Genomic DNA, 24,489 nt, shown 5'->3' with positions numbered 1-24,489 from the left:
CTTCCCACGCACAACGGACACTAATGTTTTTGTCACTTTTTATGGAATCAAACTCAAAGTAAGGTCAGTACTTCCACGCTTTAAACGCTGCACGCTCATATTCTCTACCGCACTCGATATATTATCCATTGTTGATCTGCACACAGCTGTTGTCACGGACGTTGCACTTGCTTACGTCACTGTCATGAGACATTCTTGCAAAAAAATCACTGTTTTAGTAACGCAGCGTTCCTACGGGAAAGTAACGGTAATCTAATTATCGTTTTTGCAATAGTAATCCCTTACTTTACTTGTTACTTGAAAAAAGTAATCGGATTACAAGTAACGCGTTACTGCCCATCTCTGGTCAGGACACAAAAGACTGCATTTCTAAGCCAGTCGGCACCTGCACCGTAATATGCATAAGAATAGTGCAACAACATTTTAGGTGCGGCTGGCTTGACTGTGTGGTCGTAAGTGAGGGCTCACTTGACCGCGGTCAAATATGGTGCTGGAGAAACAAACTACAGAGAACTTCGTAAAGAGAGTATTGAGTGTTTTGGCGATGTAAATGGACTGGTTCTTATATAGTACTCAAAGCACTTTAAAGAACTTGCCTCATTCAGGTGTACGCAAGCACTTTTCTCTGTAAGCACTTTCTGTGTAATGTTCACACACATTCGGAGAGCAACTCTGGGTTGGTATCTTGCCCAGGGATATTTGGCATGCAGACGGGGATTGAAGCACCTTCCTCTACTACCTGAGCAAAGCCGCCCCATGTTCGTCGGTGCACAGATTTCTTTCAATACAGTATTATCACAATTGTGCAAAAATACAGGCATGAAAGCTTAAAGTGCGCGATCACAATAAAGGTGACGCTCAGAGACTGACTGAGTGATCTGAGAACTCATCAGCGCTCCTCACTGCCTTCACTTACTTGCTGCTATGGGTGCAGGAATAACATAGTTATGCAGTTATCTGGGACTCTCCACCATTTGACCTTAGAACTGAAGAAGCTTCTCGGATGAGAGGTGAAACGTCTTCAAGTAACTTAAAGAAGTCCAGACGCTTTTCTTTACAAGCTCCTTTGACCAGTTATGCAGTTACTTTCTCAGTCTGCTAGAGCCTCCACTTGAACGCAAGAACCTTCATTTATCTTCTCAAACGGAATTCAAAATGTTTTTTACAAATTGAAGGATTAAGATATAAATCGCAGAAGCATCGATCCACACATTCAAAGAAGAACAACCCAACAAACTCTTCATAAAACTCCAAGAGATATGAAAATCTTTATTTCTGTCTATTCTGTGTTGTTAATAACATCACATCTTCACATAGTAGCAAAAACATATTAAACAAACATTAATCTCAACATGCATACTGTACTTCAAGTTTCTCTCATGGAAAGGCCAGTGTTACTTTTATAGTATCCTTTCCATAAATATCATAAATATCTTTACCCATGTAGTGGAATTATTTTATTTTTTCCATTTTAGTTAACAAGTATAATGTGACCACATTCACTTTTTATCAGGACAAGCTACACCACCACGGTGGTTAGCATACAATAACACTGCCTTGTTCTCAAAGCTTCTTGCTAACTGTACTTTTTTCTGAGATGTTCTCTTTAAGTAAGGATACTGAAAGTGTAAGCAGTGTATACGGTCACATCACGTGCTTAAGGTTGTGTTAGCACTGATAATTCCTTCACAGTTCTTTAAAGATGCTGAAGTCATCATATCAGCTGTAAATGCAGTGCTGCTGCTGTCCTTACGCTATACTTTCAAGCATCACACTTTCTTACTGGCCAGTTTATTTCCACTTTTTATGCTCTAGTATGGTGTGACTGAATGAAGTCAGCAAACCAAATTCTGTCCATCTGAGGATGAGAAGAAACTTGCATGAAATGGGAAGCATGAGATGAAGATGGCTCCTATGCTTTAGACGTGGCACTGTTTCTGCCATTGTAAGTACGCTAATGCTTGAAAGATCCATTAAAAGTCTGACACTTCACTCTTCAGCTGGAGCGTCCATCAAGTTTTACATTCCAGGTTTCCTTGTTGGGATTACGACTCAGACGATGATGTGAAAAATTAGTTATTACATTAAACCCATAAAATCAACACTGGCAAAAAAGCCGTGCACTTCACAGAGCAGCTTTCTATGGCCGAGCAGCTCCTGCAGGTGTAAGGTGTAGGTGTCACAGCACTCTGGTCCAAAGAGTTTATGTGCAGCATGCAGACAGAAAATGGCTTTACAGAATATGACTGAATGTTGAGGCACCAAAACACACTCAGTCTGCCCCTCAGTCTGATCAAGAAGAAAACCTGACTGCGCGCTTCATAACATCAGTACGATGATGTCCCAGAGGCCATGTTCAGGTTATTCTCCCGTCCACACTGAGCGGGCGGAGCAGTGGAGTCTGCATTAGCTTTAACAGAAAGGTCTGATTTAAGCAGGTAAGCTGAATAGACAAGAAAAGCTAGAAAGCTTTATCAACTATAACCCCAGCGAGGACCTTGACAGGTGTCTTGTGTACAGGTGAAGGCTGGACAGTCAGCAGGATACCTTCCTAACATTTGTCATTCCCAGCATTGAACCGTTTCCTGGCACAGCCTCAGTGAAACAGAGCATCGTTTCCACCCCACAGTTACAGACAGGCTGTGCTTTTCTTTGGTAACACCGTCGAATGAGCCCCGTGTCCTCTCTCAGTAGCTGCTTTCGTGTCCTGTCAGGATGTACAGGCTGCTCAGTGCTGACGGGTCATCAGTCGGTGTGCTCTGAAGGATGATGTCTCTGCACATTGTCAGCAAATGAGAAGGAGATGAGTTGTAAAGGAGAACCAGAGAAAGGCAGTACTAACCTAAAGCCAGTGCCTCCACCTGCTTCTACTCCTCCCACCTCTAGTACTAACACTACTCTACTGATACTACAACCACTGTAGTTTGACTTTAATGCTACACACTGGTACAGTACTGGTACACTTACTGGAGTTTTACTCCTGTTCCTGCTCATCACCATGCCTACTACTTTTTTAAACTTTATGATAAGTGTGAACATTTACACACCAGCATACAAACAAGTTTAAAGTAGAAAAAAGGAAGCAAAGAGCTGAGAAATACATAAAACATAACACAGAAGAAAAAGAAACCTTTGCAGGGATTCCTTCTACACCCAGTTTGAGTAAAAACTAACTGAAACACAAGGAAAGAAGATAAGATCAACTAAAATAAGGGTTGTATAATAATACTTAGTACTGGCAGCCACCAGCGCTAAGCCTCAGCCTCCCAGTAGACACACCTATGGTACCGATTTAAAATCCTACATGTCTTTGTTCTCAGGTTATCACGTTCACAAACTTTGGTGTCCACGCTATTTGCCTGCCAGGCTGACAATGATTTAGATCACAGAAACATTTTTAAGCTGTTATTCCTGGTTTCACAGTGGAAAACTCCGGGTAACGTCCATTATCTTTGCTCCTGTATAAGACTTTCCTGAATGCTGAGGTTTGGTCTTCCACATGAAATTCAGTACTTTTGTTTCAGTTTCATTAATGATGCATTGATTTTGGACATCGATGTAATACATATGTGATACACGACAGTCTTTGAGTCCGTCCTTCTCATATATAATCCCACTGTTTTTGCACTTCAGATGATTCCAGTAATGACTGATTTAAAAAAGAAAAGTGAAATATTTCTAATGAACTCACCACGATTCTTATTACAAACTTCATTAAGAGCTGCTGGATCAACAGGGGTGTCCTGGATTTGTTAGTAATATAATATAGTAATATATTATTATTAGTTTTAATTATTTAGTCAAAAATCAATTCCAGACTGCTCTGAGCAACATGCTGCAGCGAGAGTCCTGACAGGGACTAGAAACAGAACATTTATTGGCTCCCTGTTTTATCCAGAATAAAAGATTCAAAATCCTCACATAAAAGGTTTTGAATAATCAGCCCCTGTCTTATCTTAATGACCTTATAGTACCATATCACCCCATTAGAGCACTTCGTTCCAAGTATTTAAAAGTAAAATGGGAGCCAGACCCTTCGGTTTCCAGGCCCCTCTTGGTAAATGGTAAATGGACCGGTTCTTATATAGTGGTTTTCTACTCTGAGCACTCAAAGCTTGCCTCATTCACCCGTTCACACCCATTCATACTCTGACGGATGCACCGAAGAGCAACTTTCATGCAGGATATCTGGCATGTAGACGGGGAGTAGGTGACCTGCTCCCCCACCTGAACTACAGCCACCACTTCTGTGGAACCAGCTTCCAGTTTGGGTTTGGGAGACAGACACCCTCTCTACTTTTAACATTAGGCTTCAAACTTTCCTTTCTTCCCTGAATCCTCCCTTAGTTAGCCTAAGTCTAGGCTGCTGGCGGGTTCCCGTGATGCACCAAGTGTTTCTTCTTCTTCAGTCGCCCTTTTCACTCACTATCTGTTTAAACACCTCTCTGCATTCAATCATTAGTTGAGAATATTCTCTGGCTCTCTTCCCCAGATTGTCTTTGTCCCGTCTTCCTCCTCTCACCCCCCCAACCAATCGCAGCAGATGCCCGCCCCTCCCCCAGCCTGGTTCAGGTTTTCACCTGCTAAAAGGGAGTTTTTCACCTTTGTGCACCATAATTGCAGGGCCTTTACCTTACAATATACAGTGTCTTGAAGTGACTATTGTTGTGATTTGGCACTAGAATAAAGAAAATTAGCACTAAGGAAAGTAGTTTTCTGTACAAAGTGTCAGGTAGACAGTAGTTGGTAACTTTAATGGCTGTTTTTCTTTGGAGGGCTGCATGCAAACACATAGGCTGCATTTCCTAAATCCTTGGATCTGAGTAACCAACAGAACAAACACTCTAGTGTGACTCCTGCTTTAATGCTACCATTAATGCTAGCAGTATTCATGCTACTTCCACATGCTACTCTGAAAATCACTTCCAGGTCTATTAACAATAGTATCAAGAAAAATACTATCCTGATTACTTCTGATGTACTAGGATTACTAGTTTCTCACAGTGATTGATAGCTCTTGTCAGCATACAGTTAACATACCTGTTTGTTCCCAGAACTCTGAACACACGACTCTCATCTGTAATTTCTTGTGTTACCTGCCTATAAAGTGAAAATTCACATGTGTAATGACTTAGAACAAATATGATGAGCACATGATACGAGCTCAGCCAACGTTGGATGAATTTACTAGTTCATCACCTCATCTGAATGGAAACTCCTCCCTTTGAGGCCATGCTTCCAGAACGCCAGCACACTATCCTGCAAGCAGACTGACAGAACAGGAGGTGTCACTCAGCTTTCAGGACACACATCAGCTCTCATTCACTTTGTTTGTCACATCATCATTTCTACCTAGTGTTTCAATGGGGAAGTCAAAGACTATTTCTGCAGCCAGCTGTCTGGATGGAAGTCCTTGCAGGTTCACGATCTTTACAGTTCCTGTCCAAACAGTACACAGATTGAGAATGAGCATGAAAGACATTTGAAGGATTCACAATATGCGAGGGGACTTACTTTCCAAGGTGATGAGAACAGTGTCTCGGTCCAGCTGGGTTACCTGCACGACTCTGAGTGCTCCACTATCTCCTGATGCATGGAAAGAAGGAAGCTTGTTGCAACAAGTTGAAGCTTGAAGCTTCAGGAAGTCAGCAGAGACACGCAGAAACGGTCCTACCTGGTACTGGAACAGGAGCGCCGTTCAGCTCTATAATATCAAACCTGAGCTGTTGGCCGGTTGGTGGTTTATCATTACTACAGTCTCTCACTCCAACACACAGCTGAGAAGAGAATCTGGGAGTCTGATGGCGAGTTGCTGTGAAACAGTCACCAAGGAAAACAAAAAAAACTAAATAAATTCTCATGGATGGTTAAGTGATGCTTGTTAAACCTGAGCTGAACCTGTTCATACAACCGTCAAAAACAGCACAACAGAATTCTTGTATGATTATTAAATCTTGAGATTAAAGATAAACCGATGCCATCCACCCATCCATCCATCCATCCATCCACCCACCCATCCATCCATCCATCCATCCATCCACCCGTCCATCCGTCCAGCCGTCCATCCATTCATCCATCCATCCATCCATCCATCCATCCGTCCATCTGTTCGTCCAAACATCCACCCACCCATCCATCCATCCATCCATCCATCCGTCCATCCATCCATCCACCCGTCCATCCATCCATCCACCCGTCCACCCATCCGTCCATCCATCCATCCACCCATCCCTCCATCCATCCATCCATCCATCCATCCATCCAGCCGTCCATCCATCCATCCACCCGTCCATCCATCCATCCATCCATCCACCCGTCGATCCATCCTTCCATCCATCCATCCATCCATCCATCCACCCATCCATCCATCCATCCATCCATCCATCCATCCACCCGTCCATCTGTTCGTCCAAACATCCACCCACCCATCCATCCATCCATCCATCCATCCATCCGTCCATCCATCCATCCATCCACCCGTCCATCCATCCATCCACCCGTCCATCCGTCCATCCATCCACCCGTCCATCCATCCATCCACCCGTCCACCCATCCGTCCATCCATCCATCCATCCATCCATCCATCCATCCGTCCATCCATCCATCCATCCACCCGTCCATCCATCCATCCACCCGTCCACCCATCCGTCCATCCATCCATCCATCCATCCATCCATCCATCCACCCGTCCATCCGTCCAGCCGTCCATCCATTCATCCATCCATCCATCCATCCATCCATCCATCCATCCATCCATCCACCCGTCCATCCATCCATCCATCCATCCATCCATCCATCCATCCATCCATCCATCCACCCGTCCATCCATCCATCCACCCGTCCACCCATCCGTCCATCCATCCACCCACCCATCCCTCCATCCATCCATCCATCCATCCACCCGTCCATCCATCCATCCACCCGTCGATCCATCCTTCCATCCATCCATCCATCCATCCATCCCCTAACTGCACGTCTTTGGACTGATGCCACTTTTCCATAATGTTGTGGCACAGGCGTGTTTCTCCAAGCAGCACTGTGTTAGGACTGCAGACAGGCTTAACACAGAGCTCTGTTCTCACAGTACATACATTATCGTTATGAAATGTGCGAGACATTCACAAAAAAACTGTCAATTATCTGTGCTATGTGATCTAATGGTGCATGCTGGCGTTGAACTGTGTGCTGATAACACTGTTCCTGTAGCACAGAAAACACATGGTAACCATTCAGTTACACGAGCTTGGACCCAGAGAAGGTGCTGTTGGTGTTTTTGGACGGCGTTTATACAACGTTTCTTTTATTTAGTCTCTAAAATCTTGTTGGGCTTGAATAAAAAGTATGCATATGTTATTAAAAAAAATCAATTACATTCTTCAGCTTCAGATTTTGATATGCTGTCTGTCTACTTTTATGTAATCCAGGTCTAATGGCTGGTTTGCATTGTGGAAATAGGGTTAGAGTTAGAAAGGAAGACATTTATTCAGGTGGCAAGTTCGACATATCTGTACAAACCTTTAGATGCATGAACTTTTGAAGAGGCTCATACCACAAGAGTAAAACCAGGCCAGATGGGACAGCCCCGCACAGATATGTACTATCTGTGTATGGGTTTCTTGCTGAAACAGAGAGAGCAGGACTAAGTGTCTGCAGTTGTTCTCCGTGAACAAACAGACTGACCAGAGTAACTCGGCATTGCTTACCTACACTGCACCTCCTACAACCTTTAGTGTCAGGAATCTTTACAGATATGGTAAACTTTCTGTGGCCAACAGAGAATATCCAGGTCAGAACAAGCAGACAAAATTGGGTTTACAGTATCCTCCTTCCTCAAAATCAAGTGGTAGCATCATACATGACATTATTAACACTGCTGCACCTACAGCTCCTGTTTCCCTGCATCTGTGATGGCGTGTCGTACCTGAGACTGATCCGCTCAGTGAGGCGGTTGGTGCTGAGCGACAGGCTGCTGTGTTTCTTGTGCAGATGTCCTTTCTGTTCAAACAGAGCTGGCAGGCTGTGCGAGTAAAGCTGGGCCGACTTGCCTGCAGGATGGAGCCTTTTTAGAGCAGCATATTATCGAGTGGACACAATGTTCTCCGTTTGTGTCACGCTGTTTGTTACCTGATACGGACATCAGCACATTGTTCATAACATATAGCCATATACATCGCTGAGGGAGGAGCTGTGGGGAAAAGACAAGCAGTTCACTGAGACTTCAAACATCCAGCTTCAGTCATCAGACTGTTCCAGAAACATCATTTCCTGGTTTTCAGTGCTCCTCCTTTCATCAGGAGCTGCACTCCTTACTCAGGTTTTTCAGGGTGATGCGATTAATGACTTGCACTTTTTTGTTATTACTTGCATTTTTACACAATGCTCTTCTACTCTGACTGACACTTTCAACTACCAGCTTGACCGCGCATCACTCTTTTCTACCTCAAAACGACCAGTTACACATGTCTGCATGAATTCTGCACGCACGTTTGCACTACAAGCTGCACACAAACACGTGCACACATCCATGATTTACTCCAAACCTAACTTAACCTTCGGCGCTTTTTAACTTTCAACCCCTTCAGTGGAAACATTGGGAGAAGTTTGCCAGTGTGGTATTATAATATTATTTTATGCCACGTTAGACCCCTAATTGAAGATTGTGAATTATTATGTAGTTTTAGTTTGCATTATTCTCCTGAATTAGAAGAAGGTGATAACTATTGCATTTGTTAAACTGATTTGCATTACATTAGACTGCTGATTTATTGTGAATGAATGATATTGTTTCATGATGCATTATACTGCTGAGTTATAAGAAATACTGTTCGCAGAAAGTCATCGCCTTATTTGTCTGATTAGAAGAGAACAGAACATGCTGGAGTTTTCTGCCCCATCTCAGCAGGAGCAGATAAACAGGGAGCCAAGGTCGTAGCTTAGGCGCCGTGTGAGAGAAAGCATGTGAATGTTTAGGCTTTTATGATAAGGTGGAGGCACCAGAGGCTATAAGAGTTTGAGCAATGCTCCACCATTTTGAGATCTGATGCTGTCTGCGTACGGTGTCCATCTCCCACGCGTGTGATCATTAAAATCATCGTTTGACTCAACCCGGTCGGACCAGTGTTGTTATTGTGGTTTTTCCTCTTGTATCCATCCCCAATATTTGAATCCGTAACACCATCAAACTCGTCGTTGGAGGGGAGAGGGAGGGGAAACAGGAGGACAAAGGATGGCGGGAACAACTGAGCTGTAGTGCTTTTTTTTTTTCAACTGTGCAATATTTGCAATATTGTTTTATATTCGACCTTTTTTGTGGGGCAAATAATATTGACACCAGTCATTTTGTGTTTTTCTGAAATTATTCTGTTATTGTGTACAAAATATTAAAAAAATTCAGCTATATATGTTGATGCATGCTTTTATTACCAGTCGCATTGATTGCTGTAACGCCCTGCTCTCTGGTCTCCCCAAAAAGAATATATCACCCTTACAACTTTTACAAAACTGCAGCTCGTGTGCTGACGAAGACCAGAGGGTGGGCCCACAGTACACCGGTTTTAGAATCGCTGCATTGGCTCCCCGTGTATTTCAGGATCGATTTTAAAGTTCTTTTATTGGTTTTTAAATGTCTTAATGGTCTGCTTCTCTCAATGACTATCGCCCTGTAGCCCTCACCTCAGTAGTGATGAAGTGCTTTGAACGCCTGGTCAGAGACTTCATCATTTCTTCACTACCAGACACACTGGACCCACTACAGTTCGCTTACCGTCCAAATCGTTCCACAGACGATGCCATCTCTCATCTCCTCCACACATCACTCACTCACTTGGACACTAGAAGGGGGAATTATGTTAAAATGCTCTTCATAGACTACAGCTCTGCATTTAATACCATAATTCCCTCCACACTCACCACCAAGCTGGAGCATCTGGGACTCAGCTCATCTATGTGTCAGTGGATCTCCAACTTCCTAACTGGCAGACCACAGGCAGTAAGGATGGGCGGACATGTCTCAGCCTCCACCACTCTCAGCACTGGAGCCCCCCAGGGGTGTGTTCTGAGCCCCCTGCTGTACTCTCTGTACACATATGACTGTGTGGCCACTACCAGCTCCACCACCATCATCAAGTTTGCTGACGACACCGTCGTGGTGGGCCTGATCTCTGATAACAACGAGACAGCCTACCTGAAGGAGATTAGGAATCTGGAGAACTGGTGCCAGAGGAACAACCTCCTTCTAAACGTCAGTAAGACAAAGGAGCTGATAGTGGACTTCAGCACTAAGCAGGAGAGGAACTACCAGACCCCTGTCATCAACGAGTGCCCAGTGGAGAGAGTGGACAGCTTCAAATACCTCGGAGTTCACATCACGCTGGACCTGTCATGGTCCTGTCACATCAACACCGTGGTGAAAAGGCCCGACAGCGTCTCTACCACCTCAGACGCTTGAGAGACTTCCAACTGCCCTCCAAGGTGCTCAGGAACTTTTACTCCTGCACCATAGAGAGCATCCTGACGGGAAACATCTTAACCTGGTTCGGGAACAGCACCATGCAGGACAGACGAGCTCTACAGAGGGTTGTGCGATCAGCTGAGCGCACCATCCGCTCCGAGCTCCCTGACCTGCACTCAATCTACAGCAGGCGGTGCTGGACCAAGGCCAGGAAGATCGTGAAGGACCTCAGCCATCCCAACAACAGACTGTTCTCTCTGCTGAGGTCAGGAAAGCGATTCCGCTCCCTGAAGACCAACACAGAGAGACTGAGGAGGAGCTTCTTCCCGCAGGCGATACGGTCTCTCAATCACACCACCACACAGTACTGACCCACACATATGGTTCTTACACACACACTGGACATTCTGGACATTGTTTTCACTTCATCACTTAAATCACTTTAAGCATATTTGCACTGCACAAGACATAATGTGGATTGCACAACACTGGTCACTATATTCTTCATTTCCAGTTAATACTTGTACAGCTGCTGTTATTGTGTATATATTTATTTATTTATATTTCTTCATACATTCTTATATAGTTCTATATTGTGTATTTTGTTGTACAGTTATTTTATTTTCAACTTTAATTTATATATTTTATCTTATTCTCCCAGTTAAATTTACCCTTCATTCTAATTTGTGTTGTACAGTTATTTCATTTTTAACCTTAATTTATATCTTATTCCCTCCTAGTTAAATTTACCCTTTTTAATTTTTCCTATTTATTTCCTATTTATTTCCTTTTTTTTTTTTCTTTAGGTCACGAGCAGTTGTCCAAGCATTTCACTGCATATCGTACTGTGTATGACTGTATACGTGACAAATAAAATTTGAATTTGAATTTGATTTGGGCCGTCTTATCTCTCAGATCTGCTTTTACCATACGAACCCTCGCGGACCTTGAGGTCCTCTGGTACTGGCCTTTTGACTGTTCCCAAAGACAGCACACATACTCACGGAGAGGCAGCTTTTCAGTGGTATGGTCCTCGTCTGTGGAACAGCCTGCCGGAGGAGCTCAGGGCCGCAGAGAACGTACATGTTTTTAAGAACAGGCTCAAGACCACCTTTTTAATTTATCTTTCACCTAACGTTTATTTATTTTATGCTTATTTATTCTATCCTGTTATTCTATTTATTAATTTAGGTTTTACCTAATATTTATTGATTTTATTCTTACTCATTTTTTATCTTCTTACTATTTCTATTGTATCCCGTTCTTATTTACTTCATCTTTTTACCCTGTATATATCCTATTGTGACATATCTCCAGTGTTTCCTCGGAGGGGGCTCTCTGCACCGGGGCTGTGATCGACCGTGGCTGCTGGGGCTCTGGGGGTCCTCTCAGCCTGGCTGGAGGGGGGGGGATATGGGTGCATTCATGATTGTTTATGTTAATGAGAGTGTGGGGGGTTAGTTGGAGGGCGGGGTGGGGTGCTTTTAACCATGTAAAGCACTTTGTGCTACTTTTTTTGTATGAAAAGTGCTTTATAAATAAAGATTGATTGATTGATTAATTTCCCAGCTTTGGTCATTATATACAGTATTTTGGAGACAGAGAGTTACAGACTCTCTCCCAGACCACGGACTCATAATACAAGTCAGAGCTTTATAAAAAAAAAAAGTTGTGTTTTCTAAATTGGAGTTCAAGTTATTTGTACTTCCAATAGTGTTAACATACTACACAGGTCATGAACAAGATTTCTTTTACATTTTCATTGTAAATGGGCTGAAGCAGTTCATTAAAAGTAGTCTAACATAAATGTAAACGCTGTAATTTGATTATTTTAATAAACCATGAAACTTGGATGGATTCGATGCCGGTGTGACCACAGTGCACACGTCTGCTGTCGCTCACAGTGGTCCAAGGAACCGCTCAGGGAGTTTGTGTGTTCGCTCAGACACCTGAAAAATTAGAGGGAACATTGAGCCTATGACATTCAATACCCAGTTATTAAAATGTTAAGTGTAAATCATCCCCAGCCCACAATAGCAGCTGAATTTACTACGATTTCAGATCTTTTTACACGTCAATAAGAAACCACCGATGTGTAAAACAGGCTGACAACAGAATGACGTAAACCACACTGCTGCAGCTGTGCAGCTCTCAGGTTTTATCTATTGTTTCTCTGTGTGGCCAGCAGGGGGAGGTGTTTTTTTTTTTTTTTTAAATATTAATGAAAACATTTTTCATGAAAGTTGCAAATTTGTTATCTGTTTTTATGACATTTTTCACTGTGGATTACAACAACATCAACATTAGAAAATGAAATACATTTATAGTAGGTGATCATTAATCACTATTATTGGCACTATTAAAGGGCCCCAAAAATCAAACTTTGCTTAGGGCACCACGGAGGGCCAACCCTTTTTACACTTCAACGATTGTACACAAAATACAATCATCCATCCTTCTATCTATTTATTTTTGTCCACTTATATAATTCAGCATCACAGGGAAGTTGGATCCCAGTTGTTTTTCACAGAGGGCCAAGCAGTGGAGGGAGCTGCCGACCTCCCAGCAATACATGTAAAAGCTTTATTTTATGCTGACTCTGGTCATCTTTATCTATCATAAAAATTTGCTTCACGATCTGAAACACGTAAGTGTGGCAAATATGCAAATAGCTAAGAATTCAGGATGGGGTAAATCGTTTCTCACTGCACTTCTGTTAGGCGACTGAATAAAAACACAAAGTCAGCAGTCTGTCTATGAATGTCTTTAATGTTTCCAAGATCAGAATCACATCAGGGTGTACAACCTCACCCCTGGCGCCGTTGCCCACCTCTCAATTTTAAATACACGTAGACATTGAGGGCTACCAGGAGGGGCTATGCGCTTACCTGCTGCTGAGTAATTGCATATGAGAGCATGAGGGTGGGAATGGATGTTTGTATCTGTGTGTGCCTGTTTGTCTGTGTCCATATGTCAGGTCGGGTATCAGACGCCACCTCTCTGGGGACATCTCAGGCCCTCCAAGGTATGGAGGCCTATCTCCCCCCACCACTCCCCCTGCCAGTGGCAGACGCCTTCAGACATCGGTGCATTGGTGGTTCTTTGTGTCTGGGGATGGGCGTCCAGGTACTGCTTGTCGGGGCCTGGAGCCTGGGGCTCGCTCGGGCTCCTTCAGGGTGGGGTGCCTTTGGCCTCTCAGCCTGGGGCTCGGTCACTCTGGCACAGCTGGCTGCCGGCGGAGCTCACGGGCACGTCACGTTTAAATCATGCTTTTTATCTGTTTTTGTTTTTTAATGTTCTGTAAAGAACTTGGGATCACCTTGTTGTTGAATTGTGCGATATAAATAAACTTGCCTTGCATTTTGGCTGCTACCTCAAAGCACACTGTGCGCTGTCGATCTTACGTGCTGCACAATAATATTCAATATTTAGTATTTACAGTTATATTCACATAGATCATCGCGGTGATGTTGTTTATTATATTGCTCTCTTTTGTTTGCTTGTTTTCTCTTTTTTCTTTCTCAACAGGTGATCCAGGTGATTGATATGTGGATTTTTTGTCTGTTTGTTTTGTTGGCTTGGACAACTTCCTACCAGACCCGTGGAAGTGGAAGCTTCAGTGAAGAAAGATTCCTGCTCCCAGCCGTTCATTGGCTCGGCATTTTAAACCCCTAAAGGGTCACCTGGCCTGTAAATAAACAGGGCCAATAAAACAAAAATCACAAGAATAATACAAAAACTTCAGCCAGTTTAACTTAATACATTAACTTATTCTTGTGTACACAGTAATTCATAAATAAATAATGTATATTATCAATAAAGATTGATCTAAACAGTTTAACTGCTATGTGCAGATAAAGGTTGCATAGCTTTAAAACATTTGCTATCCAGCAAACTCAACACAAAAGGAAACACAACAATGGTTCAAATTGTTTGGACCGGTGATCCAAATCAACTGGTGTTGGTCAAACAGATGTGTGGTAGACTTACTTTGAAGGAGCTGCTACCGACAAACCAGCAAATAAACACCAAATATTTCATCTGTGACATTTGTGAGGTTTCCTCAAACACACTCCGTCAGTCTTGTTGCTGTTGAACGACAAACTATTTAAAAATGTCGCGGGTTTACCTGGTCATATTCTCATTCACGGGGCGCTCGCCAAAACAAAAGCAAACCATTAACACCACGCCGATGCTGTTCACAGGACAGCAAGAGCAATGATCAGGAGCATCTGGTCTTCGTTATCGTTCCCCTCGTGCGTGTTATTACTGCGATTTCAGTGTTTTTGCTTCACAACTAAAGTGTGCAGTTTACTTTGTGTGCACTCAAATGGAGTCAAGTCAATTAGCGCCACCTGTGGTCAAGTGCCATAGCCTACAGCCAGATTAACTTGTGACACACATCTGAGCCACATTTGAATTCCTGTTTCATGCACAATACATTTGTAACTTTTAATTTTTTCTGTTTTTGTGTCTTGCAAATAAACCTTTAAACTGATTGAAATGATGTTATGTATTTATTTTTGGCCCTTATCTACGGTGGCCCTGAGAGGCCAAACGGACTGCAACTTAAGAAAACACCAGCAATAAAAAAAAAACGCTGCAAAAGCACAAAAAACACAACTGAAATAGGAAAAAAGAAAACACAAATACAAAAAACGAAAACACAAATAGGAAAAAAGAAAACTGAAGTGTTTCTGGGGAGACAATAGTAATTAGTAATAAACAGAGCCAGTGTGACTAAGTGGAGCTTGTGAGAGTGAGTGGATTGAAGAAAGTGAGGGACTCAGATGTGTCAGTTGGTTTGTCTTTGTTTGTGAGTGTGGAGGAGAGATTGGGTTGGTTTTAAAGCTAAGTTAAGAATATTGTGAATTTCAATTCAATTTTATTTATATAGCACCAAATCACAACAACAGTCGCCTCAAGGCGCTTTATATTGTACAGTTTAATTTCCAAAACTTGCATATGATCTTCAGTTTGCAGCTGGACTATCACAGAGCAGCTGGAGCAGTCTCACATGGAGGCCAGTCCACTGCTGCCACCTGTGGCCAAGTGCCATAGCCTACTACTAGATGAACTTGTGACACACATCTGCAGTAGAGGCTGAGTGGCTGCTCTCACACCTGGAGCATCCAAATCGACCCACAAACACGCTGAAAGATGCAATGCCATCAATGTGGATTGTCAAGACTGAGAGACCTCTTCCCTCTGACCCCTCCCCAAACCCTCAAACCCTCCTACCCACCTCGACATACAAACTCTGTGTGGCTTCACGTGTTCTGTTGATGTTTACATGATCGAAATAACTTGAACACAAACACAAACAAACAAAGAGGAAGACCGCACCGGAAGGAAACAACTACAAGTCCCAGCATCCTCTGTGTTTAGGGAGCAGCAGTGAAAGTGAAAGTATTGAGCCTCCGTTCAGAGCAGCAGGAGGAGGAAGGTGGAGCTGAGGCAGGTGAGTGTTAACATGAATATGTTTCTTCTTATGACATAAAATAATTCCATGCTGTTCGTGTCTGTGGGTGAAATGTGAGGCCGGTCGGCTCCTCTGAGCGCTGGTTTCCTGTAAGTAGAGAGGAAGTGAGTTTAGCTGAGCCTCCGTTTAGTGTGAGAGAGCAGGAGGAGAGTGAGAGCTGTGCTGAGGCAGGGTGAGTGTTAACACCGCTCTGACATTACTGTGTCTCTGTGGCGGGAACAACAGGCTCCGTCAGTGGAGGCAAAAATAATCAGACTTTGGTTTTTCAAAGGAAACAACTTTATGTCGGAAGTTCCCGCACGCTCATTGGATAACGATGTGTCAATCTCGAGCTATTAGCCAATGAGCGTGCGGATTCACAGAAAGACCCGCCTTTATCACGGGACTTTAAAAACTACAATGGCGACAGAAACTCCGTGAGTGGAGTTCAGGGTGACGTTATGAAACTGTGACGTTTGAGCCACTTCCTGTTCTCAGTCCCAGCGTCCTGATCACCGAGGTTTCTGTTGCTCTGATATCTGATATTGATTATATTGGTAAACAGGCTGTAGCATAAACATCAAACACAGCTGAAGCAGTTTTTGGATGGTTGGCTTCAAATGATCCGTCGGTTTGAAAAGTAAAAACAATTAAAAAAAGGTGAAGCTGATGCAGGGTGAGTGTTAACACCAGGACTTTAGAGGGAAGAAGAGTCACAGCTCAGCATGTTGTTGACGGGTTGTTGTTCAGTCGGGGGAAGACATCTGAATCATTGCAGGGGGAATGGCTTTCACAACTTTAATGAATTTACTCTGAGTACATGATATGCCATAATTATCTATGAGTTTGTTATATGTTAACACATTTCCGTCATTGTCTAAAAGGTGTAAAACCGTCCAAATGCCATGATCCATCCAATCCTTATAAAAGATGGATTTTCTTTTATCGTATACATCTGTTGTTCCAAATCGAATTTGTATGTGGAGAAAAAATATGCTTGTGTATCATTTTCCAGTACTGGAGAACCTGTTTGTGAAAATTGGATAATTTAATTTGGAAATTTCAAAGTCGCACTTTATAAGAAATTCAATGCCACCCAGCTTCTCCAAAATTACTTTGGGAAAATAAAACCAAATACTGTTTGAATTATTTATGAAAGATTGCAACCATTTGAGTTTGATGGAACCATCATTGCTTCAAAATCAATCGCATTCAAACCTCCTTCTTCAAATGACTTCACTATATCATTCTTCCTAACATAATGTTGCTTGTTTCTCCAAATGTAATTGAAATTAATTTGATTTATATTATTGATTAGACTATTGGAAACATATAAACATTGTGATGGATAAATCAATCCAGAGATACCTTCTGTTTTAGTAAGCAAGACACGTCCAAAGATGGAGAGGTGTCTTTGTAGCCTGTAATCTTTTTGATTTCTGGGTAATTTGCTCAAAATGTAGATTTTCTCTATTATTTGTGTTCTTTGACATTATAATACCCAAATATTTAATGTCAGTTTTAACAGCTATGTTAAGAGAGCTACTAGGTCACAATCACGAATAGTTAATAATTCTCATTTTCTAATATTCAGGTACAAACCAGAAGCCTTTGAGAAAAGTGAAATTTCATTCATGTTCTATAAAAACTGACGATTCCTCGTCTAACATTAAAGCGTTTAGATGTTCCAAAAGGTAAAGAAACAGAACTATTGAGTCAGAGTATAATAAAGAAATTAAATCTATGAAGTTTTGTTTACCAAAACCAAAATAGGGTAGAGCTTTTAAAATAAAAGGATGTTCGACCGTATCAAATGCCTTATAAAAGTCTAAAAAAAGAATCACACCATCATCTTCAATTAAGTGATTAGAATCCAGTAGATCTACAACCAATCTAATATTATTGGTCGTAGATTATCGATTAGTCTTTTATCTTTACCAGGTTTGGGAATAAGGGAGATAAGACCCTGTTTCATTGTCGTTGCTAACATTTCATTACTAATGATTTCAGTAATAGTTTTGAAGAAAAATTCTTTTATTTCTTTCCAGAAGAATTTATAAAAGATTGCAGTCAAGCCATCCTGACCAGGAGCTTTGTCATTTTCAGTTTGTTTAAGGCTTGATCTCAGTCATCCAGTGATATATCAGAATCACAAATTTCTCTGAATGCAGAATCGATTTTTGGAGTATAAGGTTCAATCTGATCACAAAAAGTTAATGAATCAGCAATTAAATATTTTGAGGAGAATAAATTTGAGTAAAATTTATGTTTTTCTTCCGCTATAGTCTTATGATTTGTGCATTCCTCCCCATTTACGATTAATGTATTAATAGATTTCTTTTCTTGCCTCCGTTTCTCCAAATTGTAGAAATATGAAGCACTTTTTCAGCTTCTTCTATCCATTTTGCACGAGCTCTAATGTAAGCTCCATGAGCCTTTTTCTTGTATAGATCATCTAATTGAGTAAAGACAACAGGGATTTCTTATCAGCCTCTGACATAAAATGTCTATTACAATAGTTATTTATATCGTAAAGTAATTTACTTTCAAATTCCTTCTGTTGTCTACTTTTCATTTTACTAAACGTAATTGAAAATTCTCTAACTTTAAATGAAAAAATTCCCATCTATGTATGTAATTGCCAATTGTTACGTTGTTGTAAATGTTATGGAGGAGCTCTTTAACTATCTTAACATACCCGTCATCAATTAATAGATCTGCATTAAATTTCCAGTAATCTTTTTTAAACTGCGTTTTATTTTCAGGGTTAAGTTTAAAAGTAATAATACTGTGATCTGTCAACGGGGCTGCTGAGATGGAAACATGTGAAACATCTATATAGTAAAGTCGACCCAACCACAGTATGGAATACCAGGAGTGCCATAATGAATTAATTAAATGCACCATTGAATAATAAATTAAATGTGACAATAATAAATTTTAATTTGAAATAATTAATTAAATAAATAATTTTTGACACATTTAATTAATTATTTATTTATTTCACGTTTTAATTAATTATTGCCACATTTAAATAATTATTTAATGGTGTATTTAATTAATTCATTTTGGCACAGTTGACTCCTTCAGGTCTCACCATAAATTTATTTTATCTGTCAACCTCACCCATCAAACCCAGGGGGTTAGGAAATAGCCCCCCTCCAAAGAATGAATAAATGAATGATGATAATAATAAAATGATTAAAAAGCAGAGCTCAGAGTGGTAGAATGGTCAAACATGGATCCACGGGTGGTTCAACTGCATTTGGTGACGTGACTAAAGCAAATCTTTCAAATAATCCCACCATCAACGGGATGTTGTCTCCTTTACTACGGTTACTTTACTTGGTCACCGTGTGAATTTCTTTGAAATGAACCAAATTCTTTTATTTGTTGGTTGTTGCATATTTAACCTCTACAGTCAGGAAAGGAGGAGATGAGGCCTCAACAATGTTGGGTTGTAGCTGTGCTTCAGGTTAGAGTGAGTGTCCATGGAATAAATGTAAGTCAGTGAACTGGAAACATGACTGTGTTCAAACTTTGTTTTCCTTTTTATAATGAGTCTAATCAAAGGTGGACAGAAGTATCTCCACTGTGACTTTTCTGTGTCACCATCAGAGCTTCTGCACAGTGTTTCTGGGGCAGATAACATTGCAGCATTATGGAGACATTATGAAGACAAAAAGAAAAGCGTCTGGACTTCTTTAAGTTAAACTTAAAGAAGTCCAGACGCTTTTCTTGGACTGTTGGTTTCAGTGTTGAGTCTCATTCACACACTCCCTCAGACTCTTCACACACACTGATTTCCTGACATAAACACACTCCTGTGTGCTTCACACACACACTGAGGACCATCTACAGACTGTGAGCTCCGTCTTCTTTGTCTTTGGAGCCGAACTCTGACAAAGTTAGGAACAAAACTTTCTCCAGCGTGTGAACTTTCCTCCTAGACTCAGTCTGAGCAGTCAGACCACATATTTCTAAAGCAGCACATGAAGGTGTGGCTCACACACACACAGGTGAAGGAAACAGCTGCAGTATTAAAAACTGCTTCACTGTCTACAAATATATGAACTGAATGTTTCTTTCAGGCTGTAAAAACCTTATTTATCCTCCATTACAGTCCTGCATTCAGAGCATTACTTCTGTTATATTAGTACATGTATTTTATTCTGATGAACACATGAAACTCTGAGCTGGATTGAATCCATTGAATCAGAGTCCAGGACTCAGACTAAACACACTGAATGTGTCCTGAGCTCGGCCGCTGTTCCACAGTAACTGCTGTCAGAGTCACTGTTACTGAGTTAGCTTAGCTAGCAGAGCAGCTAGCAGTTAGAGTATGAACTCTGTAAGCAGTCAGCTCGGTCCTGGACATGGTTACTGACATAAAGCTGCTCTCTGCAGCCATGTTTGACCTGCTGCTTTGTAGGACTACAGTAATGGAGGATTTGGAGGCTGAACTGGGCTCTGTGACACTTTTTGTAGTGAACTGATGAAAGCTGCGTCTCAGATGGATGTTAGTCCAACACATCAGACACGACCTCTGCAGCTCTCAGTTGATGTGCACATGAATGATTTGTGTTTCCTCTGCAGGTGAAGGTAGAAAGTGTGTGTGAGCTGATGTGAATTGAGCAGCATGGATCAGTGTGAGGACAGAGAGGAGGGAGCCCCTCCCTCTAAAAGCACTCTGTGTGGGGAACATGAGAGCCAGACCAAAGCTCAGAGGTGAGATGACCATCTCTAACTGTCCATGACTCTTCTCCATGTCACAGCTCAGCACTCACATCACTGCTCCATCATTATTCACAGGAACCCGCCTGGACCTCCACCCAGCTCTGTGTCCTGTAAGAGTGACTGGTCTAAAGATGTCATCATTAATTTCAAAGTCTCTGCTGCAGAGAGGTGAGCTGTTAGTAACAAGAACTCTCTGATTTAAATGATTTTGATGTTTCCTGGTTTCTAAAATGCATCTCTGTAGCAGAGCAGTGTCTCCAAGGATACACAGGCTCAGCTGTAACTGTCAGTTTATCTGGTTTAAGACACATTTGGACACAATTGGCTGTTTTTAACTATGTATTTTAATCAGAGGTGTAAATTTAGACCTCACACATCTGGATCCTAAACTATGATAGAAACAGCTGCTAGCAGTGGGTAGTTTGACTTTGATACGCTGCTCTAGAAAGCAAACAAAGGTTTGTGCAGCTCCTCTTCAGAAAAGTGTTCAGAGAGCAGCTGCTGTATTAGACAAAGGCTCGTCGTGTGAGCCCAGATGTGTGTAACAGCTGGATGAAGGAGAACCATCACAGTCGCGTCTCCATCCCGCCTTTATTAATGAACTTCCTGTTGCTTGCAGATGACAGGAACACAAAGTGTTTGTGCCACGTGATGCTGCAGGATTTGTTAACGTGTCCATGATGGTAACATCTCCTCGTCTAACTGCAAACACATGAGCGCTCCTAACGGCAGCTATCACAGCCACACAGGCAGACTGTGTCTCACTGTTGCATTCAGGGACATTTGTTTTCCTGTAAAAAGCTGAACTCTAATCTAAGAGGACTGTTACTGACAGGAAACAGCTGCATTATCTGCAGTCTGTGTGATCACAGCTGCTTCAATCACTTTATCAGAGAATTGATCATTGAATAAAACATGTTTGTGTCTGCAGAGGTCAGAGGTCACAGTCTGCAGGATCCAGCTGTCCGTCTGTGAGGAGTGACTGGTCCATGCCTCACCCTCCAGAGTTCAGTGGTGAACCTGGACCAACGAGGTCAGAGAACTGTGATGACTCCTTTACATGTTTGTGTTTTCCTGGATAAATATGACCAAAGATTCATTAAAAAGATAAAAATATTAGACTTTGTCCTGTAGCGCTGTGTGGCAGGCAGGATTGGCCCCAAACACAACAGGATGAAGTCAAAGAGGCAGCTTTATTTCAGCTGTGAACATGCAAACAGCAGAAATAAGGAAACATAACTGTAGGTTTGCAGTGAATGAAGCCTCAGCTCGACGCTCCACTTTGTCCCTTTTTTCCTTCTCCAAACAGCCACATCAGGAGTCTCTGATGGAGTTTTAAAATATTTCATTACAAATGTCCAAAGATGGGTTCAGGATACCTGAATCCACAATTATTAAAGCTCAAATAGTTCACAGGGTTTGGACTTTGTGAGGTGACAAGAGAACATCAAAGTGTTTTTTATCTTTAAACAGTATTTTTATCACTTCAGTTGCTCTCACAGCCCTGTTTGTTATTTTACCAGAGCTCTTATGTTTCACTCAGTGCTCCCACCAAACACCTCGGAGGACACATTAGTGTGATTTAGATTTCATTGGTGTAAGCACCAGTCACACAAGCTAACCCATGGAGGCAGCAGCAGGCTTTGTGTTTGGTAAAGTCTGCTGGCTTAAACTAAGAGAGTTTAGTTTGTTAGCACAAAGAGCTGTCAGCTAAAGCCCCGAATGCACTTTGAATACAGACGAACTGAGAAAAACACTTTAAATACAGCAAACAGTCAAACTGACCACAAGTTTTTCAGCTGATCATCCACAGCAGTACATTTAGCATTCATGCTAGCAGCAGGCTATGACTGTCCACAAGGCTTAATATACGTGTGTGTTTGATATAATGCCAACAAGTACAAACAGGTGTTCTTACAGGTCTTAATCACAGAGGTCTGATAAGTCTGGTGACTTTCACACTCAGCAATTTTGCTGCCTTTTATTTTATATTGGCCTTTTTAAAGCCCTTCAAAGTCTCCCACATTCATACAGAGCTTTTAACACCAAACTCCTTTACAGTCCTTCTCCTCTCACACACGATCACACGACTGATTTGTCTGCAGCAGCTGTGTTACTGCTAGTATTTTATTATGTGTGTAATCTCCTCATATTGTTCCTGTGGTTTAGTTTGACTTCCTTCTGCAAACTCAGCTGCTCTGTTGCTGATACACGTCTCCATGAATATGATTGATCAGATGCTGCCAACACCATGTGTTTCATGTGAGCGCTCAGCTGAAACCCTGGGTTGACTTATCGAGTTAATAACAAGCTTCACGTGACTGTGAATGCTAAAGTGAATCCAGATAAAGGAAAGAGACCCTGCTAATGTTGGACTCACTTCTTAGTGTAGATCCCAGGAGGAAGTTCAACATAGCCATTCTTTGTGCTAGCTCGACCAAACCTGAGACCACAGTGCAGGATAATGATCATCATCTGTCTCTGTCAAGGACATTTAAAATCCACAAATAACAAACATAATTATATTTGATCATTAAAAATATGTTTTCACTTAAAAAAGCATGAGCACACTGGTGGATTACAGAAACATGAAAACTCGTTAACAGTAAAGTTAATTTAGGCGTAAACAAAGTGTCAAACATACTTAAGTAGAAGGACTGATGTTTGTGTTAACCCTCACATGGGCTGTACAACATTATATAGGGAGACAAAAACAGAGATTATCGTAGCCATCGCTCTCTCGCATGGACGTGGCAGTCTTGCTGTCTGCTGCGAATCCTCCCCGTACCTCCGTGACCTCGTCTGGTATCTGCTCCCTCCTCTGTAAGAGACAGTAAAGGAAAACACGTCTCTGCCTAGTCTTGAAAATCTAATCTTATCATCCATTGTTCTTCTAGGGCCTCTTCTTCTTGTGGCCTCAGCTAACTGCTAATATTTAAATGGCTAACATTAACATGTGTGCCAGCCAGGTTAACATTTATGATGAACTATGATTAATTAACTGATGTTGAAACTGAAGCTTTACTGACCTCTGAAATTCCTCCTAAAGTGTTATTCAGTGTTGTGACAGTCAGCTGCTTCAGCTGCTGCTGGGATGGGCTGTGGCAAAGAGAACAGAGAAAATCAAGATCAGAGTTTTTCTCTGAATTAAAAGCAAGGAAACAACAATATATTCTACATGGTGAAACTGATGGTTTATGGTGTTTGGGTCTGTTTTTCTGTATTTATGCAGATAAAGTGTAAACTCAGATGAATTATACCATCAAATGTTAAAGGAAAATATCAGGATGAGTGTCTGTGAGCTGAGAAGGACGTGAAGCGAGCAGTTTATCCCAGAGCTGAAGCTGCTCTGTGTGCAGAGATGAGCTCAGATTCCTGCTGTGATTGATCAACAGTCACAGAAATGTAGACTTGTAGTTATTACTGCAGTATGGTCACAGCAGATACTGATAAACATGTATTATGAGGATGGATGATCAAGTTTCTCACTCTCTCCTTTAAATCTCAGTTTTTTTCTTCTTCACAGTTTATCTGTTAATTTATTAATGAATAACACTGAAAGAGTTTCTGTTATATTTCCCCTTGAACATCAGCTTATTAGGGCGGCATTAGGAAATAGCCCCCCTCCAAAGAATGAATAAATGAATGATGATAATAATAAAATGATTCAAAAGCAGAGCTCAGAGTGGTAGAATGGTCAAACATGGATCCACGGGTGGTTCAACTGCATTTGGTGACGTGACTAAAGCAAATCTTTCAAATAATCCCACCATCAACGGGATGTTGTCTCCTTTACTACGGTTACTTTACTTGGTCACCGTGTGAATTTCTTTGAAATGAA

At 41.7% G+C, this 24,489-nt stretch overlaps 4 protein-coding genes and 1 pseudogene across 4 annotated transcripts in view; 3 read left to right on the top strand and 2 right to left on the bottom strand.

Moving 5' to 3' along the window:
• The window catches only part of LOC146577636 (protein NLRC3-like), a 177,435-nt pseudogene that overhangs the window by 47,113 nt on the left and 105,833 nt on the right, over nucleotides 1–24,489 (top strand).
• The window catches only part of LOC146577641 (protein NLRC3-like), a 142,735-nt gene that overhangs the window by 106,351 nt on the left and 11,895 nt on the right, over nucleotides 1–24,489 (top strand). The gene's annotated exons all lie outside the window — the stretch shown is intronic.
• LOC146577644 (mitogen-activated protein kinase kinase kinase kinase 2-like) lies at nucleotides 2,399–5,749 on the bottom strand. Its single transcript, XM_085269746.1, has 6 exons — nucleotides 5,719–5,749; nucleotides 5,515–5,586; nucleotides 5,353–5,439; nucleotides 5,200–5,270; nucleotides 5,041–5,096; nucleotides 2,399–2,775 (listed from the first exon to the last, which is right to left on the bottom strand). The coding sequence occupies exons 1-6, from the start codon at nucleotides 5,747–5,749 to the stop codon at nucleotides 2,688–2,690; spliced, it is 405 nt and encodes a 134-aa protein (XP_085125872.1). The 3' UTR covers nucleotides 2,399–2,687.
• Nucleotides 5,694–8,534, bottom strand: LOC146577643 (mitogen-activated protein kinase kinase kinase kinase 2-like). Its single transcript, XM_085268416.1, has 5 exons — nucleotides 8,125–8,534; nucleotides 7,922–8,045; nucleotides 7,704–7,762; nucleotides 7,516–7,619; nucleotides 5,694–5,812 (listed from the first exon to the last, which is right to left on the bottom strand). The coding sequence occupies exons 1-5, from the start codon at nucleotides 8,150–8,152 to the stop codon at nucleotides 5,762–5,764; spliced, it is 366 nt and encodes a 121-aa protein (XP_085124542.1). The 5' UTR covers nucleotides 8,153–8,534; the 3' UTR covers nucleotides 5,694–5,761.
• On the top strand, nucleotides 16,428–22,639 carry LOC146577642 (uncharacterized). Its single transcript, XM_085268422.1, has 4 exons — nucleotides 16,428–16,587; nucleotides 20,508–20,639; nucleotides 20,724–20,816; nucleotides 21,580–22,639. The coding sequence occupies exons 2-4, from the start codon at nucleotides 20,551–20,553 to the stop codon at nucleotides 21,728–21,730; spliced, it is 333 nt and encodes a 110-aa protein (XP_085124548.1). The 5' UTR covers nucleotides 16,428–16,587; nucleotides 20,508–20,550; the 3' UTR covers nucleotides 21,731–22,639.

The sequence above is a fragment of the Mchenga conophoros genome, linkage group LG3, assembly GCF_057382185.1.
Source record: "Mchenga conophoros isolate Kocher_MC1m ecotype Shallow Benthic linkage group LG3, M_conophoros_male_GT1.1, whole genome shotgun sequence".
Lineage (NCBI taxonomy): Eukaryota > Metazoa > Chordata > Actinopteri > Cichliformes > Cichlidae > Mchenga > Mchenga conophoros.
The sequence above is the reverse complement of the archived record's forward strand: the minus strand, read 5'-3'. Positions and strand labels throughout refer to the sequence as shown.

Coding starts and splice junctions, on each gene's coding strand:
- LOC146577642 (XM_085268422.1), top strand. CDS start 20,551: ATGGATCAGTGTGAGGACAGAGAGGAGGGAGCCCCTCCCTCTAAAAGC. Junction 20,640..20,723: donor AGCCAGACCAAAGCTCAGAG/GTGAGATGACCA, acceptor CATTATTCACAG/GAACCCGCCTGGACCTCCAC. Junction 20,817..21,579: donor AAAGTCTCTGCTGCAGAGAG/GTGAGCTGTTAG, acceptor TTGTGTCTGCAG/AGGTCAGAGGTCACAGTCTG.
- LOC146577643 (XM_085268416.1), bottom strand. CDS start 8,152: ATGAACAATGTGCTGATGTCCGTATCAG. Junction 7,763..7,921: donor ACTGAGCGGATCAGTCTCAG/GTACGACACGCC, acceptor TGTTGGCCACAG/AAAGTTTACCATATCTGTAA. Junction 5,813..7,515: donor AAAAGTTCATGCATCTAAAG/GTTTGTACAGAT, acceptor ACTGTTTCACAG/CAACTCGCCATCAGACTCCC.
- LOC146577644 (XM_085269746.1), bottom strand. CDS start 5,749: ATGATAAACCACCAACCGGCCAACAGCTCAG. Junction 5,440..5,514: donor TGTTCTCATCACCTTGGAAA/GTAAGTCCCCTC, acceptor CTGTTTGGACAG/GAACTGTAAAGATCGTGAAC. Junction 5,097..5,199: donor GGAGTTTCCATTCAGATGAG/GTGATGAACTAG, acceptor CTTTATAGGCAG/GTAACACAAGAAATTACAGA.